The sequence below is a fragment of the Dermacentor albipictus genome, chromosome 8 (genome assembly GCF_038994185.2).
Source record: "Dermacentor albipictus isolate Rhodes 1998 colony chromosome 8, USDA_Dalb.pri_finalv2, whole genome shotgun sequence".
In the NCBI taxonomy this organism is placed as follows: Eukaryota; Metazoa; Arthropoda; class Arachnida; order Ixodida; family Ixodidae; genus Dermacentor; species Dermacentor albipictus.
Window position 1 is genome coordinate 125139502 of NC_091828.1, and position 15379 is coordinate 125154880.

Genomic DNA, 15379 nt, shown 5'->3' on the forward strand with positions numbered 1-15379 from the left:
TCTAGAGAAACGATGGAGCATGTTTTATTAGAATGAAGATATCTGCCCAGCGGTCAATTTAGGCATCGCTGGCCTTCTTGAAGCCCTTGGGTTCAGCGGAACCAGGGGTCAAGTAAGCATGTCCGTAGTAGAAGTTAGTAAACGGTGATCGGAAGATTGGATCGAACAGAAGTAGGGAAACGTCGAACAGCGGAGGCGCGCAGAAACAAAGTTCACAATAGGGGTTCACAAAGTTTGGTTATGGGAATTCATCTTGTTTTGTTTTCTTTCTTTTTTAACATATGTAGGACATCAGACAAGAGAATAACAAAAGCTTGGTGGCGCAACCAGCCACCCCGTTCCGAAGGGAACACTCACAGCATCCATCCACAGTGCAAAAGTCCAAACGAGTTTCTCACGTCACCTTTTCTTTCTGCCGCGCTCCTGTCATGTATACACATGCTCTGAACCAGTCCCCGACCCTGTGTGCCAGACAGCAGCAGCAGTGGGAAAGGCAAAGAAAGCTTCGCCGTAATAAAACACCGAAGGGTGTGACACAGACGTCCCTCATCTTGTGAACCTCTACCGCTTCTAAGGTTTCTCCCGTGTTTGCACATAACCTTGGTCCTTTACAGCTTGGGTGAGCAGCCGCAGACTCTGCAGCGGAAAGCCTGGTGATCTAAATCTTTTTCGAGAAGTGGTTCCACTGTTTCGATCAGCGTTGTGTTGTGAAGTGTTCCGGCTTTTACCGAACAAAATACGCTTGTTGTATTGCCTAAGAAACGCCACAGTGCAGAGACCTATACTTGGCATAAGGTTATGGCAAAACGAAATGCTTCGCAAGATGCAGATCATGACTTTTGTTGCACGTATCGCTGGCAGGAACGAAAGCGAGAATTTCGCTTATTTCGAGCACTGTAAAATAAAACAAGGAGTGTAACCGCCAGTTGCATTCTGGGAAGAAGTTGGGAGGGTGAGGAAAGCGGTTAAAAACGAGGTTTAAGACTGCTGTATTTTGGGCATGTTGACAGCCTAACCTGTAAAACATTTTTAGTGCCAGCAGTCGGGGGCGTATAGCGCATTGTGTTTTCCTCGCCTTCTGGAGCTAAGATTTTTTTCTAAGTTCAACGCTAGGTTTAGGTCGTCTCCGCGTACGTCCAAGAAAGTAAAAATAAAAGAACATTGTTGGCCACAGCAAAGCAAAGCAAAAGTGTGCTAACGTTGATAAGCGGCCACCATTCGAGGGAAGGAACATCGGTTTATCAGCTGCGACCGCCTTGCAGTGATTGCAGCTACACCAAATCGAAACGGAAGCGAAGTTTGCTGTTCGCGATGCAGCCTCGCTCGTTCAAGTCGGCGATGCTTGTGAACATCGCGCCCGCCCACGTGTAGAGGGCGCCTCGGGGGGTACCATTCGTGAAGTCCTTCCCCCATGGCGTGGTCTCGCTCATTACGAAGTCGCGGCTGCAATCGCTTGGATGAACGAACTGCAGCGTCGGCGTTCTATTCACGGGCCACGTCAGTAACTCGTCGAAAGCTCCGCCGAACGCGTACGCCTTAAGTCGAATTTTGTACGGATGCGTGGGAGAGATAACCACCTCCGCCACGATCCGGTAGCCGTAATAATACCGCGTTGCGCTGAACAGACGCCTCGGACGATCCGAATTCAACCGGAAAGCTATGAAGGACGGCACGTCATCTATGCACCATTCGTAAGGCTCGGAAACGCTTATCGGATCACCGGCGGTTGCACCGACACCAGCTGCGTGTCGGAGGCCCACCCCCACTTCCTTCTGCGTCGACGACGTTCTCCAACGAGTCGGCGCGTTTTCGGGGACGACCGCCGTCCTCCCGACTGCACCGAAGGCATCGATATTGGAGCCTGGGGCGGTAAGGACTGCGGCCTGGGCCGCTCCAGCTGCCACTTCTACGACCTCGAACGCGTCTTCCAAGCTCCACTTCGACTCTCTTTCGAGGAAAAGTCCAGCGCTCTGGCTTCTTCCAGTAGCAATATCCTCGATCTCTCCCCGGTCGTCCACAGGGAGCGCGGTTCGACTCTCGGCCGGTAGGCTGGCCGCATTCGCGTGTCGTGGCGCGGTTTCGGCTTCGTCGGCTATTGTCGCCGGCGGCGTCGCGCGGTCCGTCTCGGAGAAAGGCCGCTGACCGCTCAGCGCGACAATCGTTCGCTCAGCGGAGTTTTCCGGGCACGTGTTCGCGAGGTTGTCGCCCAGAGGTTCTAGCTCGGCGTAACGGTGCGACGCGCAGCCGGACTCGAGGTGCCTCCAAAGGTCCCCGTGCACGACCTTTCGGGCGCACGCGCGACAGTTCACGGCGTGGTAGGCGCAGGCACTGGCGAAGTGTTCCAGCATCGCGAGAACGGCGCCCATGAAGTCGCAGCCGTGTGGCGCGTTCCAGCAGCGTACCTCGAGGCGAAGAACGTCGTCCCTGCAGAAGGTCTTCCACGTGACGTGCACCTCCCGGAAGGGCTGTTTATCTAGGAGGCAGCGGTCGCGTGGGCGGAGGTCGTAGCACGTCTTGCAGACCGTGTGCTCGCAGGGCAACGTGGCCAGCGTGGGAACGACGAGGTTGCAGAAGCTGCACAGTCTGTCCGGAGGGAAAGCGTTCACGAATGATGTGAGCCGCCAGTCGAGACAGCTTCCGGAGCCGAAAAAGGTATGCTTGGCGGTGAACGCCATGGGTGGACGCCGTTGCGGAAGATATATTTGTCCCTGCTCGTTAGAATCTGTGGTTGAGATCTTGCCGAAGCTGTATCGTCACTGTACCGACTGCAGTGCAGCTGTGGCGTTTAAAGAACATCGCGTGGACGCAATGTGACAGACAGAAGTGACGACGCGCCTGAAGATGCGCACCTGATATTAATAATAATATTTGGGGTTTTACGTGCCAAAACCACTTTCTGATTATGAGGCACGCCGTAGTGGGGGACTCCGGAAATTTTGACCACCTGGGGTTCTTTAACGTGCACCTAAATCTAAGCACACGGGTGTTTTCGCATTTCACCCCCATCGAAATGCGGCCGCCGTGGCCGGGATTCGATCCCGCGACCTCGTGCTCAGCAGCCCAACACCATAGCCACTGAGCAACCACGGCGGGTCACCTGATATTAGGCTTGCGGTTCTCTGGCTTTACGGCGAGACGCGCTATGACGCTATGACCGAGTGATTGATGTAACCCACTGATCGTCCAGTGCGGTATCTTGTCGGACGATTCGTTTGCTCTTCACTAAATGATTGTGCTCGTGTTACGTCAGCGCACCATAAATGCACCATCAGATAAAGAACGGTCCGCTTTATCGGTGTGTTGGTGGTAATTTGTATAAACCTTGGGCGGAATTCGGAAAGCTGTGCCGTTCGTACGCAATTTTTTAGCCAAAAAGGTCTAAGATAAGAGTTCAACGGAAGTGGCAGCGCATTTAACTTACAGCCTCGTATGAGAGCGAGGTGGAAGCAAAGCTCGGACTAAAGGATAAGAAATGGTAGATGCGCGGTCAACTGATATCATGACCGCACATCATGCATGTGTAATTGAGGCTGTATTCTTACAGCGAATCACAGCACACCCCTATTCGACAGCTTCCTTTTACGGGCGTCTGCTATACAGCGCTGACAAGCTCAACCATGCTCAGCCGTTCGCCACTCCCGCGCTCAAAGGATGGCAGTGGAAGCGTCGCGCATTCTTCTCGCATTTCTGCGACAAACAGGATGGATGGACGCATGGTGACATATTTAGCGCAGAAAGAGGCGCTCGTGCGGAGCAATTGCCGACCAGGTCTTCCAGGCGGAACCCACCTGTAGCAACATCGCCACCACTGTCACCAAATTACAAAGCGACTGAATGGCTTCATTTTGATGCTAATTAAGGAAAGGTAAAACGAAAGAAAAACTGCATAATAAATAGGTCATATAGCCGCAGGGCAAGGCCACCGGCACCCGGAATTCCGTCGGAATGGTATGTGATCCCGCTGCACACGATTGCATGTCAGGCCTTAACACCGCACATCTAGGCCCAATATATGCTCCCTCGACAGCCGGTACCGTCTAAGGTGCTCGTCGGCGATGTCGTTGGGCGCCAACTGACGACTAAACGTGCGCTCCCTTCGCATATATGATCTCTGTCGAAGGCACAGATAGCTATGACAGCCGCTATTAAACAAAAAATTGACTCGCCATTCCGGCCCTGCGATCACTGATCGCAGGGCCGGGACCTGCACATCCAACTGAGTTGGAGTTGGATGTGCAGCGAAGCGTTTTAAAACTGCCACAACTACTTAGGGGGTTACGTAGCTATTTATTGCTTTAGAATAATGACAGTCATGATAATTTAGTGTAATGGGCGTAATGGTAATTTTGATAGCACGCCGCCGCCCATAGCGTTGTCGCAACAGCAATGAAATCAGTTGCTAGGCTGGTTATTTATATACGAAAGGCTTGGTAGGTCACTCCTCACGCCGCAAGCTGCCGTCGCCGAGGCAGCCAGCGATGGCTCACGTTTTTGCTAACGGACGCCGGACACGAAAAACGCCGACCAACTATAGATGCTAGCAGCTTCGCTGTAAAATTCTGTAAGAACTGGTGGCTGCCGACACTGCCGAACTTATGACGGATAACTTTGCTACGTAACATCCGTACGCTAAGTTTCGCCGTTATGTCGTACCAGCGTTCATCGCTTCTCCGTGGCTTCTCCTTCAGCTGAATTCCTTTTTTAAGGTTCAGGTGGCCACATTGCAGCAAAGGCGAAATCGACAGATGTGCGTACACTGCGATTTTGGAGCCCGGTAAAAGAATCATAGGTTGGTGACGTCAAGGCCTGGAGCCCCAAACTATGCTGTTTTTCATAGCCCAGTCGCGGCAACTAATAAACGTCAAGGCTGATCCGTCAACATAACCACAATGATCAGCGCTAACACTTTCGTAAATTTACCAGCTTCGTAAGAACGCGCGTTTACGTGCACGTCGGAACACTGCGCAGCCCCGCACACGAAGCACACGAGGGTTCAACGTCAGCGTCGGCTTCGGATCAAATCTAGTCAAGTCGTCAACTTTGCCATACTGACGCACTTTGTTCGGAGCCGACACTGCACATATAGTACGAGGCCGAGGTGGCAGTGGTGGTATCCAAGCGCGTAGACATCGCGCAGACGGCATCGTTTGGCGGAAGCGAGGAAACTCGATTCATGGCAAATCAGTAATTTTATTGTATTCTTTTTTTTTCGCACATACTAGGAACAAAAATTGACGAAACAAGCACAAGCACGACCGTGTGTCGAGTAGACGACGGTGCGTCGAGCAGACGCCAGCTGGGCCCCGCCGTAAGCACCGTCGGTGGGCGTGGTTCCAACGGGCCGTCGAGGCACTGGATTGGCCGGAACATCGGAAAAAGGAGAAGCTTTAAGAAGGCGATTGCAGCGCCGCCGCAAATTTCAACGTTTTTTGCTTTACTTTCGCCGCTTGCCGGGGCCTCCGTTAAACTATACCCCCTCCCCCCCCCCACTCCCCCATTCTAGTAAACTCTACTGGTGTCAACTAGTTGACGCGAGCATCAGAAAAAAAAGAATGTGAAATGAACTTACGAACAACGTTTTATTTACTTTTATTTTTCCCACTAAAATTTTTAAAAGTTTTGCGTGTAATTTAACTTATATACTTGGCGACTTATTTTTCTTCCGTGGCCTAGCAACAAGTTAGCGGCCCGCCAGACGCGCGTGCATACGTCATGCGCCAGACATGACATGCCACAGGAGCGAGCGAGACCGGCTGCACATGCGAAGCTCGCGTGCTCGGCGACCAGTCTGTTTTGGTATGGTATGGTATGAAGAACTTTATTTAGGTCCTGAGGGATCAGTCTGGGACTGATGCGGGCCACTCCCACGTCGGTACAGAGAGGCCGAGCCCCTCTGCTATCACACGGGTCCTCTGGACAGCCCTGAGCTGGTCCGCCAGCACTTCACTGTGCAGCATTCGCTGCCACCACTGTTCACCTCGAGAACCATCACCGGCCAACGCCAAGCAGCGCCACAGCATGTGTTGTAAATCGAGCAAACCCCCACACTTACTACAATAGACTGAAACCCCGCAGTCCGGATTAATTTTATTTATGATGACAGGGTTAGGGTACGTCCGTGTCTTCAGTATGTAACCGCCTGCGGCCTATTTAATTTAGGATGTGGCAACGGGAATGCCCTGCGCCCTAAGTAATAGTGCTTGGTGATTTCGTTGTAGGTTAACAGTTGGTCCCTGTACTCAGGAGCGGGAGATCCAGCCCCTTCAGGGAGTACACGGCACACTAATCCTCGTGCCTCCCTGTGCGCCACCTCGTTGAGGCTACGCGGGGCTCCCTCCACTGTCCCCATGTGCGCCGGGAACCAAGTAACGGTATGCGAAGTGATATCCCTACCCTGCAGCAGTCTGTTAGCCGGTTCCGCAACAAGTCCTCTCGAGAAGGCTGTAATCGCAGATCGCGAGTCGCTAAACACCAAAACTCTTCTAGAATCAATTAGTGCTAGAGCAATAGCCACCTGTTCAGCAACCCCCGGATCTTTGGTATAAATGGAAGCAGCATTTCTAACGCTCCCTTTGCCATCTACTACCACCACCGAATAAGCATTTTTACCATTAATCCATGCGGCGTCAACAAACGCAGACTCCTCCTCCTGATCCTTTGCCTCTCGTAACAAAGCCCTAGCTCTCGCGACCCGCCTCCCTACATTGTGCACGGGGTGCACATTCCGCGGAAATGGACGAACCATGATATTTGCCCTAAGGTTCACGTTCAACTCGTGTAGGGGCGCCCTATCGTGCGACACAGCCACCGATTCTTCAATTGACTATGTAGCCCGTTTTCTTTTCTTTTCTTTTTTTTTTTGGGGGGGGGGGGTGCTCTTGCCGTTTTCTTGGGTTCCGTCTGCATTTCGACACGGCACCGCTGCACTACAGAAAGGTGAGGAATTTTGTTTGACAGTCTTGTGCTTGAAGTACTTCAAGCACATTTAGGCTTAGTGCACAAAACGCAGTTATCGAAAAACAACTCCGCGTCCAGGCCTAGTTAATTTGAGTTAATTACTCGTACTGGGAGTTATTTCCGACGCTTTCTATGAGCCCAAGCATTATTATAACTTCATTCGGTAGTTTTTGGGCACGCTCGCCGCAGCTGGCTTGGGGACGAAAAGCACCTCGATCGTGTGACGTATAGTTACGCGTGTACTGCATCTTACCCTGACAAGTTTTGGCGCCTTCTCTTACCCCAGACATCGTAACTAATTTCGCTACTTTTCGGGGTACTTTTCAAGCACAGTGGCCGCGCTCGGCGTAGTGGCGCAGTTCGCGAAAAGCAGCTCGGCTGTGTGCCGCAGTTAGTTTCGCGTGTACTGAATCTTATGCTGGGTGAAGTTCGTGACGCATTCTCTGACCCGAAAAATTACTGCAATTCATCTCGAAGAGTTTTGGGACACTTTTGAGGCATGCTCGCCGTGCCTGGGGTCGTGAAGCTGTTAGCAAAAAGCAAGCCGGCCGTGGTGAGTTGGTTTGGCGTGCACTGAATTTTTGTGGGACAAGCTTGTGACGCTTTTTGTGGCCCTGCAACAACATATACCATATTTCGGTATTCACGCTTGTCGAAAACGCGACCACCGATTGCCGAGAGTGATAACACGGGAGTGTGTTGCTTGCGCCGGTAGGGCTCGTAAAAGATAACGCCGAGGAGCTCAAGAACTTGACATTTCTGTCCTCTGAGCAACTGAAAACAGGCTTTCCACCCACGAATCTGTCTTGAGTGCGACTAGAAGGCATTCTGCGAGCGTGTAATATGGTCTGGCTCACACACAGCCTGTGTTGTAGCCATTTCTGTGTATATACTTGGCATATATATATATATATATATATATATATATATATATATATATATATATATATATATATATATATATATCGCATCGACTGAGGCCAAGTTTAGGAAACGCGCAGTGTCAGGATTGGGGGCTCAATCCCATCGCTCGTGATCCGTTGTCAAGATTGGAGTCCGGCATGAATTCGAAGGTAGCTGGCCCATGCCGTCGTCCAACTTTCCACGCTGAGGACGTTGCATGATGAAGGGAAGGACTGCTTCTTATCGAGAACGAGGAATATGGGTTAATTTACAGTATTTACATGCAATTCATCAGTCTAGCATGACTGCGAGAGAAAGTACGTCAGTCTAACACGACTGCTTGAGAGAGTGTCTCAGTCAAACATGACTGCTTAAGAAAAAGTGTATCGAACATCCCCACAACAGCCGTTTATAAGCACTCGGCCTCCCCTTGATTCCAAGGAGACGGAAAACGTTCGTCCTGTCATTGTAAACAGGCCCCCTCTCCCCGGGACAGGCTACACACACGCGCGCACACACACACACGTACAGGTGCATGGTCCGGAGCCGACGTCAGAGGGGCTTCGTAGAACTCGGAGCCGATCCGGGTAGCGCGCGCGTGTAGCACATCGTCTTGCGTCTTGGTCGGCGCGTGGGAAGGGGCCTTCGTCGGCGTTCCCGCGGCAACTCCCCCACTCATAGCATAACAGGGAGCCGTTGTCGTGTTGCGCACAAAGCCTGCTTCGTCGAACTCCTTCAGTCACAACGGCGACGAGGCTCTCTCTCTCTCTCTCTCGAGCGTAACGGTGGCGGTTTCAGCACAAAGCCTGCTTCGTCAAACGCATCCTAGCTGAAGCGACGGAGAGTGGAGGATGCGCGTATTGTTCCCGACACGAAGTCGACTTAGTCACGCCGTGGCCAAAGGTTGGCGGCGGCGTTCCAAGATGAGGCTGCCCCCGCTGGCGTAAATGGCTGGCAAACTTGCACTGCAGCTGGCCGTTCTTAACAGCAGTCACCCGTGCATTTGTGCTCTTAAAGTGCAGGAAATAATGCCCGGGAAGGCAGGGATGCTTGAAAATCGGATATTTTCTCCAGATTTTAGGGCATTGTTTGGGAGGAGTCTATTTGCTACTAAATGTATGTAAAAGTGAATTTATCTGTAATGCCGCTCGTTCACCACATACGCGCGTTACGCCTTTACGAGCAATATTCCTGTTAGGTCAATATACCAAAATGACACATGCTTGTAATTTACTTTTTTTTCAGCTGACACCCGCCGTGGTTGCTCAGTGGCTATGGTGTTAGGCTGCTGAGCACGAGGTCGCGGGATCGAATCGCGGCCACGGCGGCCGCATTTCGATGGGGGCGAAATGCGAAAACACCCGTGTACTTAGATTTAGGTGCACGTTAAAGAACCCCAGGTGGTCGAAATTTCCGGAGTCCTCCACTACGGCGTGCCTCATAATCAGAAAGTGGTTTTGGCACGAAAAACCCCATAATTTAATTTTTTTTTCAGCTGATGACATCCGGTGGAGCTTCGTACGGCAACGACTGCTTCTTACCTGGTGCCACAACCTTGAAAGAATGCACAAGCCCGGAACGAGCATTTATATAGAGCAAAGCAAACATTTCATCATTTCAGAAGACTTTTTGCGTTTTCTTTATGAAATTGCACGTGACACAGATTCGGTGGGGGCTTGTAAAGAACGTTCGCAATCATTTTTACTATATAATGAAGCGATTCCGCGCCAAGGCCGCGCGTTGTTCAGCAGTAGAAGCGAAAGAAAAAAAATGTCGCCCCGATCAGCGTAGCCGGCGTGGTTGTACAATTTCTTTCTCTATGGTTGTACCAGCTGGCGCTCAAAACGGAAAACGGCGTGCTACAGTCGATTCGGCCTCTGGGCTCTATGGGAGTGTCCCCTCTTGTTGGAATATATTTCTTTATGGTGAGCCCTTGAAACAGCACCGTCGGGTTATCACTCTTTGGACGCGACGGCTCACTTCGTGTAACCTTTGTTCCGCATACCTGCGTGTTATCGTCGGCTCTCCGTGGCGATAAAAAAACCGGCCCTGCCATTGTGGGGGTAGCGATTCATAACTCGCCCCCTTCTGGAAACCCGACGCTGTACTGTGTGGGCGAAGGCTGCGCGGTACGCTTCCGAAGGTGTTCATCCGGCGATCATGGCCCGCGCCAGCACGCAGACGGTGTTCGGCTTCGGTTGCAGCCTCGACTGGCGGCCGACTTCGTTCGTGCCCGCTTTCCCGTCGACCAGAGTGTGCAGCGCCTGCGGACTGGTGCCGCCGGCGACGGCAACGCTTCCCTGCCGTCACCTGCTGTGCGAGCTGTGCTACAGAGGACGTGCAAGCGGGAGCGACCGCTGTCCGCTGGACAAGGAAACATTCCAAGAGGAGGACGTCGTTTGGTCGTCCCGTATCAGAAAGGACAGTCTTCTGAGCCGCAAGGTGCGCTGCTGGAACGCTGACAACGGCTGCAGCGCCGAGGGCGCTGCTTCGGTGATGCTGGGGCACTTCAACGTTTGCCGCTTCCACGTCGTGAGCTGTCCCAGGTGCTGCGGCAGGGTGCCGCACCTGGAAATGGCCGACCACCTGGAGTCCTGCCGTGCGCCGCCCAACCTTCCTGGGCAGCCGGCGCTCGACGACAACTTTGTCAATGCCGCGCTGGAGGTGAGGGAGGCCCTGAGAGGGATCTCGGAAAAGTGTACTTCCATCGAGTCGAAGCTGGAGTCGTTCCAGGAGCGTCTTCCCTCCTTCAGAGACGACTCGATAGCGGAGCTGTCCGCCATCTTGAACCAGACCGCGAGGGGCGCCATCGAAAGCGCCACTGAGACTAGTCGAGTCGAGACCGGGGCTCTGTTGGCTGAACACTGGCCCAGAGTGGGTTCGCAGATCGGGGAAGCCCTTGCTGAGAGGGAGCGCTCGACAGTTGCGGCCGTCGCCCAGGAGTGCAACCGGAAAGCGGAATCGGTCAACCGTGAAGTCGCAGACCAAACATCGACCGAAGCACAAAACAACGGGCGAACCGCTCCTTTCTCGTCGGCCCGGTCTCGGTTGATCTCCGACGTAAGTCGAAAGATCACGAAGTGTCGAGAGAAGCTCATGAAGAAGGAAGCCCTGTCGGGAAAGGATGCGGCTAAGCTCCTCAAAATGCTGGCTCTCTCGTCTCTCGCAGTCACAAACGACGCCCTGGACGTGTCAGAGTCACGTGAGTGCACTATAAGAAACTGGGAAATGTTCCGGTCCAGGTTGACCGATCGTGGTTGCATCAAGCACGTTAGTCCAAGCGCATATTTTTATGGATACCGTCTTTTCATCGAGCTGAGCCTCGATTCTTGTACTGATGAGCTCCGACTGCAGGCGTTTGTGCGGGAAGGTTTGTACGACGAATTCGTAGACTGGCCCGTGAACGTGAAGCTCAGGGTGCACATCATTCATCCCACCGACGAATCCAAGAACCTCACCTTAGGCGAACAATTTACCTGGGAAGAGCGCACAACAGACGATGTCTATCCCCAGGATGAAGTCCCCTACCAGACGTCGAGTCACCGTGTGAGCATTGGGTCATTGGAACGCGGTGGTTTCACATCGAACAATGGTCTCCGTGTTGAGTACGAATTTGTGCGTTAATCGGAACACGCGTGTTCACCGAGTTGAATGCAGCCAGTGTATGCTTTTGTTGATTGCTACTCGCTGTCCTTGGAACGAAAAGTGCGCACAATCATTTCAGATCTGCCGGTACTTAAATATGGGGAAGAAACTTGCATGTCATTAAAGGGTGCGCTGGTCCGTGATTCAGTCCTCTCGTTCTTGTCCGTCTTGCGCATTATCTTTTTTCGAAGCATTATAAACAAACTAGTCCAGCATAGTTTTATTTCGCATAGAATGATTCAGCTGCTAAGGTCGGCGCAACAAGTGGACCCACTATGGTAGTATTAACGTTAAAGGGACACTAAAGTGAAAAGTGATTTCTTCTGCATCAGTAAATCACCGTTCTACAACACCAAAAACACCACTCTTACAACGATAAGACATTTGGTAAGCCAGAAAAGGCGCAAGAACGAAATACGGGTGGCGACGCCTACTTAAGTTCACGCACCTGGGGGCTGTGACGTCATGGATTTTGATGGCATCTTCTAGGGCCTACTAATTATATATAGCGGTACAAATTGAGTACGTTGTGTTCTAAAGGAACCAAATATTAAACATGCCAAGTTTCGGGAACCTTTATTCAGCCAACGCGGCCTAAATGCGAAAACAAACTTTGGAATCCCTGACGTCACGCTGACGTACCGGCTCTGGCGTTTCGGCGCGAAATTCAAACACTGATACTTTGACCTTCATTTTCTCGTCTAATATTCAAACTATTTTCTTGAAATGACTGCCTGCAGGGTTCTCAAACAATGCTTTGTTAGTGTAAACTGATTTATTGTTTCCCTTTAGTGTCCCTTTAAGAAACAGGAAGACGGCATGGCGCATTGGAGAGGGAACAGGAAATGATATGAAGTTGTCATTGCGCAAGAACAACTCGAGCTGGTCAGGTACGTAATGCGTAGGCAGATAACCGGTGATCTATTACCATTCCATATTTCGTGCAAAGGCGGAAGAGAAGCGTTGTCGAAGATGGTAAAGGGGTGATTGATGCGAAATTAGGAAAAGGACGGGGGTTAAGGGGCCCTGGACAAGGGTACTTAGATATCGCTGGAAGGAGCCTCTGTCGTCTAGACAAAATAAAATAAATTGATGATGATGACGGGGATGATTATTGCTATCCGTACATGCAATCTCTTATTTACGTTGTTGTTACTGAGCCTCGCTTCGGTTATGCGATGTGATTGTTCATCCAGCGTCCACTGCCTTACATTATTTTTTTTTTCATTAGAACTTAGTCGTATACACTGATTGAGCAGCCTCAACGGCTTGCACCGCGTTTCATGTCGTAGGAATCGCTCGATATTATCGCGTTATCATAGAGCACACCTACACCTGCTCGACTCAAGATCGAAGCCATGAAGGTTTACCATGCTGAAAAGATTTTGCGCCAAAAAAACAACACACACAAGAAAGACGACGACACCACGGGCGCTACTTCAACTGTTTAATGAGGGTGAAAGCACTCGAGATATACAGCCACCAGCTAGCCCACCAACTATGATGTCTGTTCACATCCCCTTCGAAACGAGGCGGCGACAAATAGTCTCCTATAGCCTGCTTATAATCATGTTTTGCTACATCTATTGCCGTCTAGCGTTTTGCCTGTCTCTCCTTAACCTTTTCCCTCTTCATTAAAACCCCCATATCTATATTGTACGTATGCCAAGACCACCAACTAGCCCAGCAGTTAACTCTTCTGAAGGTTTACCCCTTGAGCCTTTCTTCACTGAACACTGCATCGCCACTCATGAAGTTACGGCCCCTAGCATATGCTCCCCCTCGACCCTTTGAGGGTGGGAGTATGCAGGCACCCTGGTAGCCTTCAACAATGTTCAACTCCCTTATACGAAAAAAAAATGTTTTTGGAGAAGTCGATGTCTGTTACAATAGGTAGCGAGGCACTGGAAATGGTAAGGGAATACATCTACTTAGGGCAGTTAGTGACCGCGGATCCGGATCATGAAACTGAAATAATCAGAAAAATGGGCCGGCTGGGGTGCGTTTGGCAGGCATTCTCATATCATGAACAGCAGGTTGCCATTATCCTTCTAGAGAAAAGTGTATAACAGCTGTGTCTTACCAGTACTCACGTATGGGGCAGAAACCTGGAGCCTTACGAAAAGGGTTTTACCTAATTTGAGAACGACGCAATGAGCTATGGAAAGAAGAATGATGGGTGTAACGTTAAGGGATAAGAAAAGAGTAGATTGGGCGAGGGAACAAATGCGAGTTAATGACATCGTAGTAGAAATCAAGAAAAATAAATGGGTATGGGCAGGGCATCTAATGAGGAGGGACGATAACCGATGGTCATTAAGGGTTACGGACTGGATTCCAAGAGAAGGGAAGCGTAGCAGGGGGCGGCATAAAGTTAAGTGGGTGGATGAGGTTAAGAAGTTTGCAGGGGCAACATGGCCACAATTAGCACGTGACCGGGGTAGTTGGAGAAGTATGGCAGAGGCCTTTACCCTGCAGTGGGCGTAGCCAGGCTGATGATTATGTCTGTTCACATCCCGTTCGAAACGAGGCGGCGACAAATAGTCTTCTATAGCCTGCTTGTAATCATGTTTTGCTACATCTATTGCCGTCTAGCGTTTTGCCTGTCTTTCCTTAACCTTTTCCCTCTTCATTAAAACCCCCATATCTATATTGTACGTATGCCTGTAACGATTCTGCTTCCATCAATCTCCTGCTTGTGTGGACTTGGCCAGTTAAAGCTTCCACCCGCTTGGAATCCCAGTGCTTCTGGATTGTGCACGTTTCCAACGGGTCCCGCTGGGTGCCCATATGTCTACGGGATGTGCCGTATCTGGCTGGGACTAAGGTCCTTAGATAAAATAAGTTTTACAGCCGAGCTGTTATACGATAGGTTCTGGCGGTTTGTGTGCGTATATAGACAAAAAATATGGCGGCCACCTCAGGGCTACAAGAGCTAAAGCATAAAACAAAATCGTATCGCAGGGTATGCCCCAGCTGCGTTTAATCGCGAGAAGTGTCCAGACGCATTGTGAGTTTTAAAAATATCGTAATAAAAAAGTAAAACCGGAATAGACACCGTTCAGTATGGATTGCGGTTTGGCGTAACGGGCTCTATAGGCAAACCACGTGACCTTATCTCAGTTCCCTCCCCCCCGTGCGGTAAGTAGGCCGCGTGCGGTGAGGGCTGCGGAAGAACAAGAACGCCGTCGTGCACAGAAGCGGGAATGTTTCGAAAGAATGTTTCTCACGGCCTCATGCCAATAGACTTGTCATCTGCGTACATCATTACGGAAGTATCCTCATTTGCCTTTAGAGCAACGGTTACGTACACATTAAAAAGAAATGATCCAAGGAGAGTTCCCTTTGAAACTCATTATGTCCCATTTTTAAAAAAGAGGAAACGTGACACTGTGTCACGGGCTAGCCGTGACGCATTGCTGGCGATCAGTCAAGTATGTCTCAAGCAAAGAATAAGCTACACCACCTGCGCGATAGCTGTACACTTTCTTGAAAAGAATGTTGTGGTTTAAATAACCAAGGGCTTCTTGTAGTTCATAATGCACTGTTTAAGAGGGCCTATAAAAAAAAAAAGACAGTCGAGCTCTTTGCCTTTCTTCCAGCAAGGCCTCTCTTTCCGTGAAAAAAGTATTGGTAAGCGAGAAAAGGCGGGAAAATGAGACAAGTGGCGCCGCCGCCTTGAAGTTCTCGCACCAGCTTGCTGTGACGTCATGAACTTTGATGGCATCTACTCGGACCTAGATAATATATGTTTTGTCGGTAAAACTACTTGTATTCAGAAAATCGAAATAGGCAACTCAATTCGCAAGTTTCAAGCTCATTTACCGAAACACAACAGCGCAAATACGAAAAGAAGGCAATTGAAACCTGTGGT

The 15379-nt window shown here is 50.7% G+C and overlaps 2 protein-coding genes across 2 annotated transcripts; one reads left to right on the forward strand and one right to left on the reverse strand.

The window, feature by feature from the left end:
- On the reverse strand, positions 1-3240 carry LOC135900759 (uncharacterized). Its single transcript, XM_065430310.2, has 2 exons — positions 3098-3240; positions 1-2849 (listed from the first exon to the last, which is right to left on the reverse strand). The coding sequence occupies exon 2, from the start codon at positions 2673-2675 to the stop codon at positions 1272-1274; it is 1404 nt and encodes a 467-aa protein (XP_065286382.1). The 5' UTR covers positions 2676-2849; positions 3098-3240; the 3' UTR covers positions 1-1271.
- A 6780-nt stretch (positions 3241-10020) lies between these two features.
- LOC135900758 (TNF receptor-associated factor 6-like) lies at positions 10021-11484 on the forward strand. The gene has a single exon (XM_065430309.2). It carries the CDS (start codon positions 10021-10023, stop codon positions 11482-11484), a length of 1464 nt encoding a protein of 487 aa, XP_065286381.1.
- Positions 11485-15379: the final 3895 nt, after the last annotated feature.